General features: G+C 52.0%; 1 protein-coding gene across 1 annotated transcript in view; it reads left to right on the forward strand.

Annotated features, from left to right (window-relative positions):
• Positions 1-3373: 3373 nt before the first annotated feature.
• Positions 3374-21637, forward strand: part of INSR (insulin receptor) — a 137489-nt gene continuing 119225 nt past the window's right edge. Inside the window, 1 exon segment of the mRNA XM_053896637.1 lies at positions 3374-3840. Within this exon segment, the coding sequence (XP_053752612.1) occupies positions 3741-3840 (100 nt within the window). The 5' untranslated portion in view covers positions 3374-3740.

Consider the following 21637-nt stretch of genomic DNA (forward strand, 5'->3'; position numbering starts at 1 on the left):
GTTTTGTTTTTTTTTTAATTTGCCTGGTTCTATTAGTAAATTCTCCATGCTGGGTTTTTGCAATGCTATTTACAAGTGAACTCATTCTCTAATTCTGCACCCCTCCCCTCCTAAATGTAATGTATTAAAGCAGGTTTCCATGAAAACACAGGAGTCTGGGTTTACGCTTGGTTTCCTGCTTCAATGCAATGGAGAGCAGCTAGATGGAGGAAGAATGCACCAGAGAGACCTAACAGAGGATGCTGGGCAGGTTGGTGGTGAGGTCTCCCCCGAGCCTTCTTTGATGGGCCACGAAGGGGTTCATTGCCTACATTCAAGAACAACGATGAACCAAGCTCACTTTCTCTCTAGATCACACCTTCAGAGCGCAATGTGTTTAAATGTCAAACCAAAGCCAACCGAACAAAAACAAAGTGAAATGAAAAGCCCTCAAATGAGTTTTTCAAAATTTAAAACTTTTCATTTTGCTATGACAGTGGGGCTCCGTGCAAAGCTGCACGGGAGAGTGCAGGGAATCCCTTTGTGCACACTCTTCACCGGATCCACACATTGTATCCAACGTCCTCGCATCCACACATTGTATCCAATGTCCTCGCATCTGCTTTGTTCTCTCTCTCTCTCTTTCTTTTTTCTAAACGATTTGAAAGTCGGTTGCAGACATTCTGCCCCTTTATCCCTATACATAACTTCATTCAGTAGGTCGTTCCTAAAACCAGAGACATTCTCTCCCGTCGCCTCAGCGCGACGATTAAATTAAAACGGATTCAACACTATTATATAATTGATGGCACTTTTTGAGTCTTCTCCTGGTCATTGTTACATGACAAAAGAAAATCCAGAAGCAACGTTGGTCACTTAACGAGGGTGATGTCTGCCAGCTTTCTCCTCTGTGAAGCTGTTTTTTCCTTTCCCTTATCATCCATCGACACTTAGTATCTTGCAGAGCAATACTTGGGGACCATAGAAGCCCTCTTTGACTCCCCTAATCTCCAACCATTAATTTTAACATTCATGGATGGTTCTCGCCTGAACGGATTATTTGGAGACTGCCAAATAGTGGTTTTTCTACTTCTGTTCCAATGATTTTAATAAAAGGCAGAGATTGACTTTCAATTTTTAGAAACCTGGGGTTTTTTTTGGGGGGGGGGACTGGGGGTGTTTACAAAAGAAAACGTGGTGTCACGAAGTGGTGATGTCTCCATTTTCTCTCAGCAAGTCACAGCTGAAATGGTTCTTTCGACTTATACCCAACACACAAGTCCTGTGTCCTGAAGGAGTTCCAGGGGACGGCGTGTCCCTTTCCACGCGTTTTCTAGGACACGCTGCCCGTCTGGAACCACAGTGGTTTTGGGGGCTTCCGTGGGTCAGAGGGAAGCCCACAGCTCTGCCCAGGTTTGCACAAGGAGGAAGGGGGACCTTTCTCGAACCCACAATTCTTCATACCCTCAGGCTGTACTACCTTCCATTCGTTCTCCTTGGGTTCACGCTTGGCCCACTGCAGACGGTGAGATATTATGGGAAAGACAATCAGATTATGTCAGCCCTTTTGTGTAAACCGTCTAGGGGCTCCGCATTGCTTTTAGGAAAAGGTGGTTTGGGAAGGGGCTTAACCGGGTATATTAAGGCTCTTCCCCTTCTCTGTCTGTGTTCTGGCTCAGGCAGATGGGAGATGCTGGTCTCCCCACCTGGATCACCTGCTCGAGCTTTCCTTGGCTTCCTTTCCTTCCTCACCTTCAGATTTCAGCTCCAACTCACTTTCTCAGAGGATCTTACCCTACCCCCCCCCCCCCCCCCCCCCCCCACTTTACGCCCCAGGATTGTCTCATCAAGGGCCCTCTCCGGGGTCCACACTGTGAGGAACCCAAGTGTGTTTATTTTGCTCACTGTAAATCCTCATTACTTACTGCATGTTGATTCTCCCATTCAACAAATATTTATGAAGCAACAGATACATTAGGCACTGGGTGTAAAGACTGACACGTAGCGAAGGTTGACAGATTCCTGCTGCACGGGGAGGGGAGAAGATACACGAAAAACCCCAAGGAATTTCAGGACGCGCTGGTGCGATGTAAATGACAGAAAAGGGAACAAAGGGATGAGGCGTGGGGGCATTTGCAAAGTGTGGTCTGGGAAGGTTCCTTGGAGCACCGTGGTGGAAACAGGCACTGGAGGGACAGGCGGAAGGAACAGCCAGGGTAGGAGCCTGGAGGCAGGAGTAGGTTTGGCGTGTTAGAGGGACCGTGGGCTCAGCTCCTGGCCAACGAATATTCGTTTCATAGACAAGAGGAAGAATGAGTGCCCGCCCCCCGCCCCGCTCCTGGAATTGCGCTGGGTGCTGTCTCGGGCTTTCTTTTCCCTTGCGCCTCCTCAAGTCTGACACGCAGGTATTGTTACATCCATTACGCAGCGGAGGCCAACCCGCCGAGAGTAAAGTCCCGAGTCCAAGGCCGCACAGGAAGTGAGGGGAGGGGGAGCCAGACTCCACTCGGTTCAGGCTTTCCTGTACTTAAGGCTCCTTCCCCCACCTCAGGGAGGCGGGCGGACCACCGTCGAGCCCTATTCGCGGACGGCATTTGCTGGACACGCAGACACCCCCGGACGCTGGGTCTGTGCGTTGAAAATCGGGCGTGTCCACCTGTGCTGTCACCGGGATCTGCAGGGCCCCGTTTGCTCTCTGGCGAGCTTCTGCACGTTCTCTCCAACTTCAACCACAGGCCGCACGCCTCAGGCCACCTCCCGTCACCCCTGCCACGGAGCACACCGAGCGCCCTGGGCGCGCGTGCACGCGGCTGTCCCCAGGGCCCTGGCGCTGGGCGGGGGCGCCCGCGCGCGTCTACTACGAGGCGCGCCGGCAGGACTGGGACCAGGGTGACGCGGGCGCAACATTTAAGGGAGTCCCGAAAACCGGAGCGACCAAGATAAATAGCATTTTAATGAAATAGTAAAAAAAAAAAAAAAAAAAAAAAAAAAAAAAATCAAAATGAGCCTCCCAAAGACCAAGGGAACGAGATAGCCATAGAAACATTAAAAAAAGGGCTCCGTGTCGCTGGGTCCGGCATGTGGGGCGCCCCCAAGCTCCGGGACGCGGGTCGCGGGGGGTCTGGGGCGCCCCCTCGGCTGGGACGCGCCGGGGGCCGTCCTGCGCGGGGGCCCGGGGCGGGGAGGCCGGCGGGCGGGGCGGGGCGGGGCCTCCCTCTCCCGGGCCTCCCCCCTCCCCTCCCGGGCCTCTCCAGGGCGCCGAGTCCCTTCCCGGTGCCGATCCGCGCCGCCTTTTCCCGCCACCCGCACGGGGCCCAGCTGACGGGCCGCGTTGTTTACGGCCGAGCAGCCCTCGCTCCCGCCGCCCGCCCGCCACTCGCCGGCCCAGGTGCCCGCCCGCCCGCCCGTCCGCGCGTCCGTCTGTCCGCGCGTCCGTCTGTCTCGGCGTTCGCAGATCGCGGCCCAGAGCGCTCGGGGCGCAGCGAGGGGGCTCCGGACCCGGAGGTCGCGGACGGGGCCCGGGCCGCCGCGGTCCGGGGTCGGGGCCGCCTCCGCCGGATCGGTAGCGGCCGAGGCCCCGCGCCCCTCCCGGGGCCGTTCCGAGGGCCCTCCCGGGCGGGGGCTGCGGCGCGCGGGGCCGCCGGCGTGGAAGAGAAGGACGCGCGTCCCCCAGCGCCGCTCGGGCGGCCGCCTCGGAGCATGACCCCCGCGGGCCGGCGCCGCGCGCTCTGAGCCGCCGGGACCCCCGCGCTCCAGCAGCCATGGGCGCCGGGGCTGGGCGGGGGGCGGCCACCGCGCCGCTGCTGGTGGCGGTGGCCGCGCTGCTGCTGGGCGCCGCGGGCCACCTGTACCCCGGAGAGGGTGAGTCTGGGGGTCCGGGAGCGGGCGGGGAACGGCGCGGTGGGGAGGGCGCCCCTTGCCAAAATGGAGCCCACCGCCGTGGACCCGGAGCCCTCCTCGGGGTGCGCGCGTGTGTCGGGCTGGGGGGGGGGGCGCGGTGCGCGTGGCCGGGAAGGTAGCTTGGGCCCCGCGCGGGGCGGGATGCCGCTGACCTTGGCCTTTGCCCGCCTGGGCTCGCGGTTCCGCGCGCCGTGTGCGGGCCCCGGGCCGGAGGAACCTTGCCCCAGTGCCCGTCCCGCTGCGGGTGCCTTTCCCGAGCGCGCCTCGGACCCGTGTGTGGCTCTCTGCGACCTCGGCTCGCTCCGGAGACGGGACACGCGTCCTCCTGGGTCCCCTGTGAAGTGGGGTCTCCGGGTCCAGGCGGCCGAATGCCGGCGGCGCACACGGTTTGGAGCCAGAGTCGAGGGTCCCTTGGGGTCCCCGCGGATCCTACCCCCCTCCTTAGACCTAGGCCCGCGGCCACCCGCACTTCAGATCCATGTTTACACTTTCGGGTGCCGTTTCCAGATGTCCGGAGGCAAACTCTAGCGCCTTGGCAACCGGGCCTTTGTTGTAGCAGAAGCCCTGGCGGCTCTATCACGATTATTATGGTGAGTGCCACCAAATACCCCGGGCTTATCTCCCTGGACCTTCACACTGGCCCCTGGAGGTTGGTACTGTTGTTTGCCCATTTCATAGAGGAGCAAACTGAGGCTCAGGTAGGAGACAGTTCAACTTGCCCTAAAGTCAGTGCCGGAGGGAGAACTGGAACCTTTCTGTTGGTGGCCTGGCTAGGCTAGGCTCTGGACTGCTGCTGGATGTCCCGTGTCTCCCCGTGACCCCCACCTCCCCCTCCAGGTCTGCCCTTCGTGAAGGAGTTGTACCTGCCAGCCCAGGGAGGTCTCTCACCTCAGGTGAGCCTCTCAGGCCCCGCCCTGCCCCGGGACTTCCCTCCTGGGCCTCCCCGTGCTGGTAGCAGATGGAGTGGAGGCAAAAACCAACTCCACTCTTTGGGCTTGATGGCAGTCCTTTCCGGCTGTGGGGCAAGGAATGAAGAATCCTTTCAGAGAACATGGCTGGAGTTTCCCGACTGGTGCCGGAGGCCCCACTTTAAAAATATCTGTTGGGTTATGTTTTCAGAATTTTCCATAAAAGGAAATCAATCATGATGAGGAAGGGTCGGGGAGGGAAGGAACAGAAGCTCCTGAGTTCCCTGGAAGGGAACGAGGTCCTTGAGAAAACACACACAGTCTCTGGGGGGGGTGGGGGGGGAACAACCCAGGTTTGCTGAGCACCTGTCTCAGCTATGCGGCGGCTCGGAGGCCTGGGTGCTCGGGGTACGGTGGGCTCTCAAGAAGGGTGACCATGGCTTTGGGTTCTTGTTCAGAAAATCCAAGACCAACGTTAGACCTGTTCCAGGTTTTGTGTATGTATGTGCATATGCACCCATGTACATGTGGTTCCCTGCTCTTCTGTTCCTTGTAGCTTTGGTAATTGTGGATTTGTGCCTGGGCTTCCAGGGGCCACTGGATGGATTTACCGCTTCTTTCCACGTTTGCAGTTTCTACAAGGGCGGAGGCTTATGTGTCTTTCTTTCTTATTTAGTGTTTATTTTTGAGAGAGAGAGGGAGGGAGGGAGAGGGAGAGGGAGAGAGAGAGAGAGAGGGTATGTGCGCATGCGTGCACAAGTTGGGGGTGGGGCGGGCAGAGAGAGAAGGGGACAGAGAATCCCAGGTGGGCGCTGTGCTGACAGCCCGACGTGGGGCTCGAACTCATGAACCGCGAGATCATGACCTAAGCCGAAGTCAGATGCTTACCCCACGGAACCACCCAGGCACCCTGAGGCTTCTGTTTCTTTCGTGAGCCCAGAACAGCGCCTGGCACGTAGAAGGTGTGTGGTTGAAATATTTGTTCTTGATTCAGCTCGTATTTATGTTCTCAGCAGGACTCCAAGCCATGGGTCTTTTATTCTTCAGCTAATACCTAACATGTACTAATGAGGGTAAACGCTTGGCAGGTGGTGTTCCATGTGCTTGGAATATATAATCTCCGTTAATCCTCACCACGGCCCTGTGAGGTAAGGTTTCGTATCCGTTTTTCCGCAGGTGAGGAAATTTGACCAGGACAGTAGAGGTGGGTTTAGTACCCCAGCTGGCCTGGCTTCAGAGCACTGATTTCTTAACAAAAGGTGGTTCTCTTGGGTTTGAGCCTCCCCACCCCAGCCTGTAGTAATGGTTAACAAAATCCTATCGAATCGATGAGATGTGATGCCCCCTCAGAGGTTTGGAAATGGCAAGAAACCCTACAGGTCATTAATCTCTAATGTCAACCAGTAGGGCATTTTGGCCGGAGTGGGGTGGGGGTGGGGGGTGTGCATGTGATTTTTTTAAGAAATGAAGGACTAGGGGGCGCCTGGGTGGCTCAGTCGGTTGAGCATCCGACTTCGGCTCAGGTCATGATCTCGCGGCTCGTGAGTTCGTGCCCCGCGTCGGGCTCTGTGCCGGCAGCTCGGAGCCTGGAGCCTGCTTCGGATTCTGTGTCTCCTTCTCTCTGCCCCTCCCCTGCTCACGCTCTGTGTCTCTCAGAAATAAATAAACATTAAAAAAAAAAAAAAAAGTCTATTCTCAACCTTTGCCTCTCTCCTGGGGACCTGCCCATTATCCCTGCCTCACTCACTCACTCACTCACTCATAGAGGTCATTGAGGTGAGCTCCTGGGAGTCCCCACTGTACCCCTCTCCATCATGGACTTCCGTTGTTATTATTATTTTCTAGTGTTTATTTTTGAGAGAGAGAGAGAATGCACAAGCAGGAGTGGCGTTGGGGGCGGGGGGCAGACAGATGATCTGAAGCGGGCCCTGTGCTGATGGTAGAGAGCCTGATGGGGGGCTCGAACCCACAAACCGCGAGATCATGACCTGAGCCGAAGTCGGATGCTCAACCGACTGAGCTACCCAGGTGCCCATTGGCTTCCCTTCTTAATCTGGCTAGAGTAGAGCCTCTCACCTTCAGTGCTCTTACCGTTTGGGCTGTGATGGGGCTTGGCTGTGGGGGGCTGTCCTGCGTATTGCGAGAAGCTGAGCAGGGTCCCTGGTCTCTCCACCCACAACGTGCCAGTGACCCCTCCTCTCTCCCTGTCGTGATGACTGAAAGTGTCTCTGGACATTGCCAGCCTGTCCCCAGTTGAGAACAGCCACATTCAGGGAGATAACCTTTACCTTGTCTAGGACATTTACTTGCTGGGGGTCCCAGCCCTCCTCTCTGTTCCGGGAGCCCCGTCTGCCCGGGAGCCTTTCCCTTTTTGACCTACAAACCCTCCATACTCCCTTGAACCTCATTCCCCACTGCTCACCTCCAGCCTTCCCCTGCCAGGCCTCCCCTGGTGGGCCCCCGCCACCCTCTCTCTCACCTTTTGCCCGCTGCACTGCCCACGGCACCTGGCTTGTTTCTCCATCGCTTTGTTTTGCCAGTGGCTCTGGTGAAGGTAATCCCTCACCTCCCAAGTGCTCTCCTGTCGCCTCACCCCAGCTGACCTCTCTGGGTCCTCCACTGCCTCCTCCCTCCCAGGAGAAGACCGTTTCCCGCCTGGCTTTTCACCTGCACCTGGCTCCCTCCATCCTCTCTGCTCCCTCTGGGGCTCAGATGTTAGTTCTTTCTTCATGGAGGGCCAATCCCCACTGCCAAGCACTCTCAGCCCTTTTTAAAAAAATAAATAAATAAAGTAGGTTCCATATCCAATGTGGGGCTTGAACTCATGATTCCAAGATCAGGAGTCAGATGCTCTATTGGCTGAGCCAGCCAGGCGCCCCCTCAGCCCAGTTTTTAATTTACGTATAGCCATAGTCCTTCTAGAACAGCGGCCAGCAAACTACAGCCTAATCCTGTCTGTCCACGCCTGGTTTTATAAAGTTTTATTGGCATCATCGATGGCTGCTTTTGTGCCCTAATGGCAGAGTTGAGGAGTTGCAATCACATGGCCCAGAAAGATAGTCATACTTTGGCCCTATACAGAGAAAGATGTATTAAAGAAAGCTAGGCTCCCTGAATACATGGGTTCCACTTTCTCCACTGAGAAAGTAACAGTGATGTTCCCTACTTAGCCACGTGTATGGTCTTAGGATTTATTTCTGTGAACAGTCATCTTGGCATTGAATGAGGATCCCTTGCTGTCGGCTTTGTGTCTAGAACTCAAAAGCGATGTCTGCTGTGAGATTTTCTTTCAAGACAACGTTGTGTTGATTTCTACTGAGAATACCTATATTGGCTTATGATTTGCAGTCAGACCCTATTTATGGTTTTTTAAAATAACAAGTGGGGCGCCTGGGTGACTCAGTCGCTTAAGCCTCCGACTTCGGCTCAGGTCGTGATCTCACAGTTGGTGAGTTTGGCGAGTACGGGCCCCACGTCGGGTTCTGTGCTGACAGCACGGAGCCTGGAGCCTGCTTTAGATTCTGTGTGTCCCTCTCTCTGCCCCTCCCCTGCTCATGCTCTCTCTCTCTCTCAAAAATAAAACAAACATTAAAAAAAAAAAAAGACAAATAATGCATGCTCATTGCAAAGAAATTTACAAAAACATAGAGGGGGAAGAAACAGTGTTTCATCTTAGTGTTTTTTTTTGTTGTTGTTGTTGTTTTTGTGCACAATTATGTGATTTTTAACCCACGCATAGAGTTTTGTGTGGCCAACCCCTCAACTAGGGTACAGAACAGTCCCATCACCCAAATTCCCTCCAGACACCCCTTTATTACTACGTTATCTCCATCCCGAATCCTGCCAACACTGATCTGTTCTCCATGTTACCATTTTCTCTTTAGACTTTAAAACATATCTTGTAATTGAATTCATATTCTTAAGATTGACTTTTTTTCCCCAAGTTTATTTATTGTGAGAGAGCAGGAGAGGGGCAGAGAGAGAGGGACAGAGAGAGAGGGACAGAGAGAGAATCCCGAGGCAGCGGGAGAGGAGCAGAGAGAGAGGGACAGAGAGAGAATCCGAGGCAAGCTCTCCACTGTCAGTGTAGAGCTTAACGCGGGGCTCGAACTCACAAACCATGAGATGATGCTCTGAGCTGAAATCGAGAGTCGGGCGCTCAACCGAATCAGCCACCCTGGCGCCCCTAACATTGGTCGGTGGTCTTAATTTGCGCGCTCATAGCTCCTCATTGGTCACGGATTCCCTATTTGGGAATTTGCCTGGTCGCTAAAATTGACTCGTCACCCTACAATCAAGACCCAGTGCACTCTTGTGGTTCCTCCTGGACCTGCACGGAGCACCCAACCGTTCGAATCGCCGAACCAGCCCATTCGCAGCTGATTAGCTCTGGTATTGTGGATTCATACGATCCTCGAAGATGAAACCAAGTGTCTTTTTTTTTTTTCCGCGACGTATTTTAGTGCCACACTTTCCCACATTTTTGTGCTTTTCGTTGGAGATTTTGCCGTTGAAAAGGGCCTTGCCCATGGCGTTGACGTGCTATTTCGTGTAAGTGCAGGAGTGAATGCAAGAAGGCTTGATACGCCTCATGGAGAAAATATGTGGCTATATGAGCTCAGCTCAGGCAGGCGCTGTGGTGCTTTGTGCTGTTGGCTGTGATTCATACAGGCAGCCGATCAACACCGTATATTATGTAAGATGTATTTAAGGAGAAACGTATGTAAAACAAGGTTGTGTTTTGATCAGTTGACAAAAGCATACGGGGCCGGAGGCTTGCAGGAGCCTGACCCTACTGTGTTTCCCCTGGGGACAATGGTGTTGGCCAATTCTGTGTTCCAGGGGACTCCTCAGACATGCTGAGGATGGCCTGTGGGTGGTTTCCTATCACGACACTTCAGAATTTGTGCATTTGGGTTTCTCAGGGCCCGTGTGGAATCTTGTGGAACGCATATGCCCCTTGGGTCCTGTTTTTTTTTTTTTTTTTAATCTGTACAGAAATCCTTGGTTACATCTTGGAAAGTTTGTGAGATGGCCCCAGCCCCCTGGCCCTTGCTTCAAGGAGGGGGTCTCTCCTGTTCCGTTAAGCCTGGTGCCAGCGTGCGCTCTTGGGATTTTGTTTCTAGCACGGCAAGATTTGCTGTTCTGCGTTGCCACGTGCACACTGGATAGGAATTCCAGTCGGAGCTCGAGGCAGACGCAGGAGGATTAAAATTTGATTTCGGATCTGGGTTTTTCTTCCGATCCCGTAAGGGCAGGGTGTCACCTCAGGTTTGTGTTCGGGGAACAGCCCAGCCTGGTAGCGGGAAGATTCTTGCTTCTCTCCTGTGCCTTTGTGGGAGACTGGAAAACGTAGGTACTTTCCAAAAACTGTCTGCTACCAGCGTGGAAAAAGGTAGTGCTCGGACACAAAGGGGTAAAGAGAGGAGGGCTACCACTGTTTTCCTGTAGGCTCTCTGTGATTCTTGTTGCCAGTCTGTTTCCCCTGGTTCCTTGCAGACGATGGGAAGGGGGATGGGTTCTGAAATGTTCCTCTCGAATTATATGAGCTTATATTGTATCAAAGCCACCTGCTGCCTTTTTTTTTTTTTTTTTTTTACAAAGTGCCTTTTGTCTTGCCAAGACTTCTTGACTTCTTTTGGTTTTCTTTCCTGGGTCTTCTGTGGCACGATCCTTCCCATCTGGGAGGTAGAACTCCCAAGGGGCGTGGAAGCTTCCTAGGACCCTCTGAGTTGACGCGCGATGCCCTCCCTGGGATTGCGAAGCTACGACTGCAAAGCTAATGCCTGGATGTCCCGGAGCTTTTGGGCGTACAGAAGGTGGTGTCAGGGTGGGCATGAACCTTTGGTCCTCTAGTCACCTGTCCTTAAATATTGTGCTTTCTGCCTCCACCCTCTTCTCCTCTTGGTTGCCCCATCTCCTGCCGGTTATGTCACCAAACGTCACCTGTGTCTGCCCCTCTTTTCCCAAGCTCCGGACCGGTATCTGGGCACACTCCAAAGTCCTCACGGACTCAACACGCCCCACACTGTGCCTCTTGTCCTCACTACCCCAAGCCGGCCCTGTCTCGGTCTCTCCACGTTCACCGGGGACTGTCTCTCACTTCTCTCTTCTCTCCTCCCCCTCCCTGGGTACCAGTTCCCCAGTGTCTCCGTGGCCCCGCCTCTGTCCTTGCACCCACTCCCACGGTAGACCCCCTTTCTTCTAGGCCAGTGTGCCCCGTTCGGTTCTTCCTCTGTTTTGCTGCCACTGGGATTTCTCTGCTTCCTACTTGGGTGCTTCTGCAGCTGCCAGCTAGATCCCTTCCCCGGGTACATGAGCCGCCGCCGCTCTGGGCTGCTGTCCCTTGGGGCTCCTCATATGCCTCAGCGTTCTTGCATGTGCTTCCTGCACCCCAAGCACACTTTGTCCCCCCCTTCTGCCCATGGTCACCCATGCTTCTTCCTCCCAGGACCGGGTCAGAGGCTCCATCCTTCCTTCTCTAGCTGCATCATCCACCCCTCCCCCTTCCCTTTCACTACAGACTGGAGGTATCCGTCTGGGTGCCCACAGACACTGGTCTGTCCGTTGGAGACGCGTTCTAGCGAAGCATTGACTATACGGGTAAATGAAGTCACGCTCAAAGTGTAGGTTCCAGAAGGGCTTTGGATGTGTCTGTCCAGAGCAGGAAGCAGAGTCCTGGAGCCCCCACCTCTGCAAATTCGTGTGTTGAAGCCCTCACTCCCCAGTGTGACTGTATTTGAAGATCAAGCTTTTGGGAGGTAATTTAGGTTAAATGAGGTCGTAAGAGTAGCGCCCTAACGCGATGGGATTGGTGGCCTTCTAAGGACAGGAGGAGAGAGATCTCTTTCTTTTTTTTTGCATGAATGCAGCAAGGGGAGACCACGTGAGGCAGAGAGAGAGCCTGCCAGCTAGGAAGAGGGCTCTCCCTGCACACTGGCCATGCTGGCTACCTTGATCTTGGACTCTCAGCCTCCAGAACTGTGAGAAGCAAATTTCTGTTGTTTAAGCTTCCCAGTCCGTGGTCTTTTCGAAGGGCAGCCCTAGCTGACTGAGGTGAGAATTGGGATCAGAATTGGCTCTGAAACACAGCAGCCAGGGACACAGGCGGATAAAATGGGTGTGGGTCCGGCTTTCTTTGAAATTGCTGGGGGCGGCCCACCATGCTTATGGGGTTCTTTCCAGCAACAGTCGATGGCCCCAAAGAAGGCATCCGACGGTGTTGGTTCTGGGGTGCAGGGCTCAGTGGGGCAGGTGGGGCAGAAGAATGGGGACTCATTGTGGGGGGAGCCCTGCTGGGGAGGTGGGGCCAGGGGTAGGTTGTATGTCTGTCCGACTTGAGTACCCACCCCCCGCATACCTTGCGGACCTTGTTTAAAATGCAGGTTTCTGGGGCCTGGCTCCCGGACATAATTGATTTCTTTGGTCTAGAGCCGGGCCTAGGAATCTGCATTTCCCTCCTTTAGCGATTCTCAGGCTGGCGGTCTAGAAGGCACACTTTGAGAAACCCTATGTGATGGCTAAGGGCACAGGTGCAGGTGTTGGTGGCCTAGAGACCTGTGTGTGACGGGCTGTTATGTTCCTCTTTCCCCAAGGTTGTGTGTTGAAGCCAACTCCCAGAGGGTGACTATTTGGAGTCTTTATTTAAAATTTTTTTTAGCGTTTATTTATTTTTGAGACAGAGAGAGACAGAGCATGAATGGGGGAGGGACAGAGAGAGAGGGAGACACAGAATCGGAGGCAGGCTCCAGGCTCTGAGCCATCAGCCCAGAGCCCGATGCAGGGCTCGAACTCACGGACCGCGAGATTGTGACCTGAGCTGAAGTCGGACACTCAACCGACTGAGCCACCCAGGCGCCCCTGGAGTCTTTAAAGAAGTAATCAGAACGAGGGCATTGGGGCAGTGGGGTAAGCATTCGACTCTTTATCTCGGCTCAGGTTGTGATCTCATGGTTTGTGAGTTCGAGCCCTGAGCCTGCTTGGGATTCTCTCTCTCTCTCTCTCTCTCTCTCTCTCTCTCTGTGTCTCTGTCTCTGCCCCTCCCCTACTCTCTCGCTCATGCGCTCTCTGTCTCTCAAAATAAATAAACTTTAAAAAAAGGTTCATTTGAAAATAGTATTCTTTTAAAAAAAATTTTTTTTTAACGTTTATTTATTTTTGAGACAGAGAGAGACAGAGCATGAATGGGGGAGGGTCAGAGAGAGAGGGAGACACAGAATCCGAAACAGGCTCCAGGCTCTGAGCGGTCAGCACAGAGCCCGATGCGGGGCTCGAACTCACAGACCGCGAGATCGTGACCTGAGCCGAAGTCGGCCGCTTAACTGACTGAACCACCCAGGCGCCCCAGTAATGTATTCTTAAAAAAAAAAAAAAGAAAGAGCATTACAGCGGGCCCTAATCCAATATGCCTGGTGTCCCTCAAAGAAGAGGAGGTTAGGACACAGACCTGTGCGCCCACAGAGGGGCAGCTGTAAGGACAGAGGGAGAAAGCAGGCATCTGTGAGCCAAAGAGAGGCCTCAGGAGAAGCTGACGCGGCTGACACCTTGAGTTTGGACTCGAAGATTGTGAGAACTTCCTGTGTGCCGTCGAAGGCCCCTGGCCTGCGGTTCTGTGTGATGACGGGCCGAGCGAACCAATGTCCTGGGTTCAAGTCCCAGCTCTGTCTCCTCTTTGCTGTGTGGCCTTGAGGCAGACACAGTCCTCTCTGAGCCTCCGCCACTTTCCTCTTCTGGAGAATCTGTCTGGGCCACACGTGCGCTGTGTTTTGTCCGTGCTCCAGCCTCGTGCACCCCCACCCCTCAGGGCACTTAGCGCCCCTGTGCCTCCAGCAATTTCCAGCAGTGTCTGACTCACATGCTGCCCACCGCGGTCCCTTCTTCCAGATGTGGCCTCCGCCGTTACCCTCCCCAGGCCTGTTTTCCAGAGCTTAATCTTCCCCGGTGGACCCGGGGTCTCAGGAATTTGCAGGTCTCCTCCGGCCTTTTGATGTCCCTGCCTTGCGAACGTCACAGGCCAGGCGTCTGCCCTTCTCCCGGGGAGGGAGGACCTGCACGTCCATCTTTCCCAGGGCTTCCTTCCACTTCTCCGTCTCCCGCGGCGCCTTGTGGGCTCTTGGTTTGTTCAGAAGATCCCCTTGGCGTGTCCTCCAAGATGGTGAGAAGTTTCCAGAAGGATTATGGTCTGGATGGCGAGTGTCCCCTTCGGGGCCTTCTCTCCCCCTCTGGGCTTCTGCGTACACGATTTTCTCCTCCATCTTCCATATGCGATGGTCTGCTGTTGTTACCCGCTTCCTCTGTCCTCGAGTCCCCGAGCACCCACCTCGGGGCCCCTGACCACTGTGGAGGTGCAGTGACCCTCCTGTTTCCAGAGGGACCTTCCATCTGGGCTTGAGAACCACCTTCCTCAAGTCTCCTCTCTGGGGGCTGTTTCTTCTCTCACTGGTATTTTTTACCAGGAACTTGCAGGAAAACACTACAATGCCTGGGTCCCCGCCCCCACCCCCGGTCCACCCTCAGACCTCCCTGAGTGCACGTGTGAACCTATCTGCAGCAGGGATCTCTGGGTCCAGGGACATCTGTGTTTATAAAATTGCCCCTGACCCTGGGTGGTTTCATCACTCACCCAGGCCTCTTGAAGGCCCTTAGATCTTGTCTGAGCCTGCTTCTCTGTGATGTTTATTCTGCTCCCTGTTGCTACTGGCTCATGTGCCTTCTGTGCACCTGCTTTCCCGCTCAAGGGGGCCAGGAAAAGCGAAGCCCAGAGAGGTTACATCGCTCACTCGAGGTCACCCAGCGCCCAGTCGACAAAGCTGAGATTCGCGCCCGGGGCCATCAGGATTTCTGGTCTGTGCAGCTCATTGCTTTAGTGTTTGTCTCTTTACTCTGATGGCACCTTGTCACAGCTTTGAGCCTTCAACCTTTTCTGTCTTGCTAATCCCCGTGCCCAGCACAATGCCTGGTGCCGAGGTGCCCAGCAGACGTTGGCTGAATGAGTACAGCAGTTATTTCCATGTGGGCGATTTGTTGGTTCTGGAACCTGGCCTCCTGATTCTGCCTCGCACCTGCTGTAGTCCCCCCCCCCCACCCCCATTTCTCCTTCTTTGAGGAAGTCATTTGCAAGAGCCGGCCTCTTGGGCAGGCGGAGAATCTTCAGGATGCCTGATTCTGCCGTGTGCCCAAATTCTAAATTCTGCAGCTCATAAATCTAGGTATTGGTTCCGTGAGCTCGGGGCGGAGAACTAACACGGGTTCAGAGCTTTGATCACGCTGCTGCCCTCGTTCACAGAGAGGAGGAGGAGGCCCAGGATGACACGGCGGGAGGTGCTGGAGTAGGAAGCCGATCTGTTGTGTTTCCAGCGTGGCCCGGAACCCGTGTGGGTGGTGGCCGGACGCCTAAACCCAAGGCTTGTTGGCACGGGACTCCTGAATTTCGGGGGGTTAAGACTGGTAAGGAGGCAGAGAAGAATGTGTGGCCCCAGAATAGGCCACCAGGGAGCATTTGAAGAATGTGGAGACTAAGGATCAAGTACATTCATGATCAAACGCAGAATGCGTTCGATCTCAGCGTTGCGAAGCGTTGCCAGAACCTTCTAGACACCTCCTTCCCTGCCCCTCCACACTTTCTCCTTGCCTGCTTTGATGGGTGAGAAAACCAGGGAGAAGGGACTCTCTCCCTCCCTCCCCCCTCCTTCCCTTCCTCCTTTCCTTCCTTTTCTTTCTTTTTTTTTCTTTTTTATTCTTTCCTTCTTTTTCTTTTTTCTTTCTTTCTTTCTTTCTTTCTTTCTTTCTTTCTTTCTTTCTTTCTTTCTTTCTTTCTTTCTTTCTTTCTTTCAAGAGTGACAGAGAGCAAGCGGGGGGAGGGGCAGAGAGAGAGGGAGACAGAATCCCAAGCAGGCTCCCCAGTGACAGTGCAGGGCCCCAGTGGGGCTCTGTCTCATGAACCATGAGATCGTGACCCAAGCCAAAATCAAGAGTCAGATGCTTAACCAACTGAGCCACCCAGGCACCCCAGAAAGGACACTTTCTAAGAGACTGCTCTCATGTTAAGTCTTCTCTCCTGGAAAATCCTCAGATCCCTCTGGCTGGGCAGGAAATTCTAGACCAGCACTGTTCAAAAGAACGTGTTGCTCTGAGGGGAATGTTCCGTGGCTGTTTAATGTGGTGGCCATTGTCCACATGGGGCTCTTGAAGTTGTGGCTGGTATGGCTGAATCTTTATTTTTATCTTATTTCAATCCATTTTAGTTTAAAAAAAAAAAAAAAGGTCAGCACTCGATTCTGTTGTTGGAAAACTCTTTAGTGTGTTTGAACAGGTTGGGGAAATGAACCTATGTGTTAGATGATACACTTTATGAAATCTACATGTACAGGTCGAGTATTTCTGAAAATTTAGCATCTGAATGGAGACATTGCTACATGGCATTTTGGAAGCTTTCTTCCAAAAGAATCTTGTAGAGTATCTCATTAATAATTTTTTTAGTATTATGGGGCTCCCAGTTGGGTCGGTTGGAAGAACATGGGACTCTTGACCTTGGGGTCATGAGTTTGAGCCCCACATTGGGTGTAAAGACTACTTAAATAAAACTTAAAAAAATAAATTTTTTTGAATTCATTGTAAATATATATAGATGTAATCTATCTACCTCTATATATATTTACATCCAAGTTAGCATATGGTGCAACAATGATTTCAGGAGCAGATTCCTTAATGCCCCTGACCCACTTAGCCCCTCCCCCCTCCCCCCAGCCCCTCCCATAATCCTCAGTTTGTTCTCCATATTTATGAGTCTCTTCTGTTTTGGGCCCCCTCCCTGTTTTGATATTGTTTTTGCTTCCCTTCCCTTATGTTCATCTGTTCTGTGTCTTAAAGTCCTCATATGTGTGACGTCATATGATATTTGTCTTTCTCTAATTTCGCTTAGCGTAATACCCTCTAATTCCATCCACGTAGTTGCAAATGGCAAGATTTCATTCTTTTTGATTGCCGAGTAATACTCCATTGTATATGTGTGTGTGTGTGTGTATACACATACATACATATATATATGTATACATACATACATATGTACGTATGTGTATGTACATATATATACGTATACATATACCCCACATCTTCCTTATCCATTCATCCATCGATGGTCATTTGGGCTCTTTCCATACTTTGTTGTTGATAGTGCTGCTATAAACATGGGGGTGCATGTGCCCCTTCGAAACAGCACGCCTGTGTCCCTTGGATAAATACCTAGTAGTGTAATTGCTGAGCCATAGGGTAGTTCTATTTTTAACTTTTTGAGGAACCTCCATACTGTTTTCCAGAGTGGCTGCACCAGTTTGCATTCCCCACCCCCCCCAGAATAATTTTTCTTAGTATAGCTTACACATTGAAGTGAAATTTTTAGATACATTGCATTAATTAAAATATATGTACTTTTGTCTTCCTTTTCTTTTTTTTTTTTTTTACCTTATTAGAGAAAATTTAAAATGCCTGAGGGCATCCTCTCCCGTTACACGTTAACTCAGGTAGTTGATAGTGACTTATTAGTCTGAGAGAAGAATCTGGATCTGTCCTTTTCCCGGTGGCACTTTCCTACCTGGAATGGTGTTGGGCACAGACCAGGTCTTCTGTAGATATGTGCTGAAGGAGAGGACAAAGGGAATTATCTTGAACAACCTTTCTCTAGGCTGTCACTGCATGAAAACTGTTTCACTGTTTCCTTATTTAAGTCACATGCACCTGCTTCCTTAGGTATGTTTTTGAAAAAACGAAGATGGTTCTTCCTCCCCGCCCCCCCCCCCCCCCCCCCCCCCCCCGCACCGCTATCCGCAGGGGATATGTTCCAAGACCCCCAGTGGATGCATGAAACCGTAATAGCACTGAGTCCTATATATGCTATGTTTATTTTCTGTACGCAAATAGCTATATTATGTCACTAACAGGCGTGTAGTGCACGCAGCTTGGATGAAGGGATGATTCACCTACTGGGCGAGGCAGGATGGCGGGAGATTTCATCACGCTACTCAGAACGGTGGGCAATCCAAAACTTATGATTGTTTATTTCAGGAATTTTCCATTTAATATTTTCTGACCGCAGTTGACCGCGGGTAACTGAAACCGTGGATAACGGGATAATTGTATTAGCTGTTGCTGGACCCCCCCCCCCCACTTCCTCTGCCCCCCATTGTTCTTCTCTACCAGTGTACGGAGTGGGGATTCGTCAGGTACCACTTACTGAAAACTTGAAGCATTTTTCATTTCCACCCAGAGGTATTAAGAGCCAACAGAAGGCCCTGCGTTTATTTCTGGCACCATTTCTAACATCCTCGGGATATTTTCTGTCCCAACAGTAAATTGCTCTATTGTTGAGGCTAATAGGCACACACACAGCCTTAATGAATTGAGTTAGATTCATTGGAGGTTTTTAAAAAGCAATTCTTTATTGTTCCCTACTGTTACAGTTGTCTAATTTTTTATTTTTTTAAATATTTATTTTGAGAGAGAGAGAGCTCTCGAGAGAACACAGGGACGGGGGAGGGGCAGAAAGAGAGAGGGAAGAGGGAAAGAGAGAATCCCAAGCAGGCTCTGTGCTGTCACTGCAGAACCCGATGCAGGGCTCGATCTCACACACCATGAGATAATGACCTGAGCCGAAATCAAGAGTCTGATGCTCAACTGACTGAGCCATCCAGGCGCCCCCCCTATGGTCATCAAATTTTTAAAGATTTTTTTTTTAATGTTTATTTATTTTGAGAGAGAGAGAGAGAGTGAGCATAGGCAGGGGAGGGGCAGAGAGAGAGGGAGACACAGAATCCGAAGCAGGCTCCAGGCTCCGAGCTGTCAGCACAGAGCCCGACACAGGGCTCAAACCCATGAACCGCAAGATCATGACCTGAGCCGAAGTCGGATGCTTAACCGACTGAGCCACACAGGTGCCTGTGGTCATTAAATTTTTTTATAACAACTTTATTGAGCTATAATCCAATGCCATACAATTCACCTCTTTAAAGTTTACAATTCAGTAAATTACATCCGCAGGGTTGTGCAGCCATCACTACAATCAATTTTATTTATTTTTAATTTTAAGAAATGTTTTCATTTTTGAAAGAGAGAGAGAGACAGAGTGCGAGCAGGGGAGGGGCAGAGAGAGGGAGACACAGAATCCAAAGCAGGTTCCAGGCTCCAGGCTGTCGGCACAGAGCCTGATGTGGGGCTTGAACCCACGGACCCTGAGATCATGACCTGAGCTGAAGTCGGACGCTTAACCGACTGAGCCACCCAGGCGCTCTGCTACAGTCAATTTTAGAACATTTTTCATCACTCCAAAGAGAAACTGCAGCCTGAGTAGCTGTCGCTTCTCATTGCCTCTTCCCCAGCCCCTTGGAACCACGAAACTGCTTTCTGTCTCTATCTGTAAATTTGCCCATTCTGGATATTTCATGTAAATGGAGTCGTACTACATGTCGTCTGTGGTGCCTGACTTCTCTCACCTCGCCTTGCGTTTTCAGGCTGCATGGGTGATCATTAGCATTTTTTTTTCTTTTTTTAGTAATGAAGTATTTTTAATTAAGGGTCGTACATTTTTTTTTAGTTATCATGCTCGTGCACACTTAATACCCTATAGTGTAGTGTGGCTATAACTTTGACATGCACTGGGAAACCAAGAAATTCGTTTGATGAAAAAATTTTTAAGTTTATTTACTTTGAGATAGAGCACAAGCAGGGGAGGGGCAGAGAGAGGGAGACAGAGAATCCCAAGCAGGTTCCGTGTTATCAGCATAGAACCCAATGCGGGGCTCCATCCCATGAACCATGAGATCATGATCTGAGCCCAAATCAAGAGTCGGATACTCAACCAACTGAGTCACCCCGGTGCCCTCATTTGATGCATTTTATCGAGGTACTTGCTTTATTGCGGTGGTCTGGAACCGAGCCCGCAGCATCTCCCAGGTGTGCCTGTGGTTGTGTTTTCATTTCTCTTGGTTATCTACCTGGGAGTGGAACTGCTGGGCCATGTGGTAACTCATGGCTTAGTGGTTTGAAGAATTGCCAGACCATTTTCCACGGTAGTGGCATCGTTGTATGTTCCCACCGGTGATGTACGAGGGTTCCAGTTTCTCTGCATCCTTGCCAACACTTGTAATTGTCCATCCCTTTGATTTTAGCCATCCTAGTGGGAGTGAAGTGGATGTTACCAGATAAAAGACAGGGCACCTGGCTAAATATGAATACTCGGTGCTTATCTGACATTTAGATTTAACTGGGCATCCTGCATTTTTTTTTTTTTTTTTGATGTTTATTCATTTTTGAGACAGAGAGAGACAGAGCATGAACGGGGGAGGGGCAGAGAGAGAGGGAGACACAGAATCGGAAGCAGGCTCCAGGCTCTGAGCCATCAGCCCAGAGCCGGACGCGGGGCTCGAACTCACGGACGGCGAGATCGTGACCTGAGCTGAAGTCGGACGCTCAACCGACTGAGCCACCCAGGCGCCCCCATCCTGCATTTTTATTTGCCAGATCTGGTGCGCCTGCCTGCCTGCCACTGGTCAGGTGGGGATGGGGCTTGTGGGAGGCACAGTGGCCTCGGATGTGACCACAGCTGGGAGTCTTGGGCGGGGCTTGGGTGCCGCGAGCGAGTGTGCAGGGCTGGAACCCAGACCCTCGTTCTCCCCAGGCAGCCTCCCAACTTCCCAGTGAGTGGGTCAGCGTGTTTCTGTGTTTTCCCTTGCCTTAGCCTAATCCGCACAGAACGTGGCTGAGGAACATTGTAGCTTTATTTCCTCAATTGTTTGCTTTGCTGGTTGTTTTTTTCCCCCACCTAATGTGCGCTTCTTTTGAGATTTGTTTTCAGGGTGGATTTTTAAGCGAATGTTCTAGTATTCTTTAGAATCATGTGTTTTGCCTCAAAGATATTGGGGGGAAGGTTTAGTGTCCTGGAATACAGTAAGTAGAGATTGTGTGCTAAGCATATTCCTGGTGCTGAGGGATGTGGAGTGTGTGTGTGTGTGCGTGCATGTGCGTGTGTGTGTTTTGGCAAGGAGAAGCTGTCTAAAGAGTTTGATTATGATGACTGTTAACTTGGGTATAAGGGGCACAAGGAAAAGGGGAAAGAAACTTCAAAGAGGTATACGGAGGAAAGGAAATCAGAGAAGGGTGCCTGGAGGAGGTGGCGTTTGAGCTGGATCTTGAAGGATGATGGGCTAGATTTCGAAACAGGGAGCTAAGGTCGAAAGGGCTTTGGTAGCCGACAGGGCCAGGGCTCCCCTGTCCAGGACAGTAGCCGCTAGCCACATGTGTCTATTTCCATTTAAATGAACTAGAGTAAAATTAAATATTCAGTTTCTCAGTCTCGTTAGCCACAGGTGAAACCACGAATGGCGGCTGCCTTCCACGGTGGACAGCACAGATTTAGAACATGTGTATCAGTGCAGAAAGTTCTGTTGGACAGCCGTGGACTAGGGCAAGGGTCACCAAACTACAGCCCCAGGACAGAACTCCAGGCTACCACCTGTTCTTGTAAATAAAGTTTTATTGGAACACAGCCACGTCCACTCATTCACATTTGAGCTGCGGTGGCAGAGTAGAACGGCTTCTGCACGGACCCTCTGACCACAAAGCCGAACGTGCTCACTGTCTGAGCGTTGATAGAATATGGTTGCCCGCGCCTGGTCTAGGGACGTGAAGGCACAGAGCCTAGAGGTGATGGTGATACGTTTGTGGGAGAAATCAGCAACCACAAAATAGCTGGCATTAACTGAGCACCTACTGTGTGCTGGGCACTGCTTGAGTGCTTGGATTACTTCACTCACTGCTTCTCCTAGGTCATGTTACCGGGGGTGGGGGGGCAGCGATGGGGA

The sequence above is a fragment of the Panthera pardus genome, unplaced genomic scaffold, assembly GCF_024362965.1.
Source record: "Panthera pardus isolate Hobbes unplaced genomic scaffold, ASM2436296v1 HiC_scaffold_8, whole genome shotgun sequence".
Lineage (NCBI taxonomy): Eukaryota > Metazoa > Chordata > Mammalia > Carnivora > Felidae > Panthera > Panthera pardus.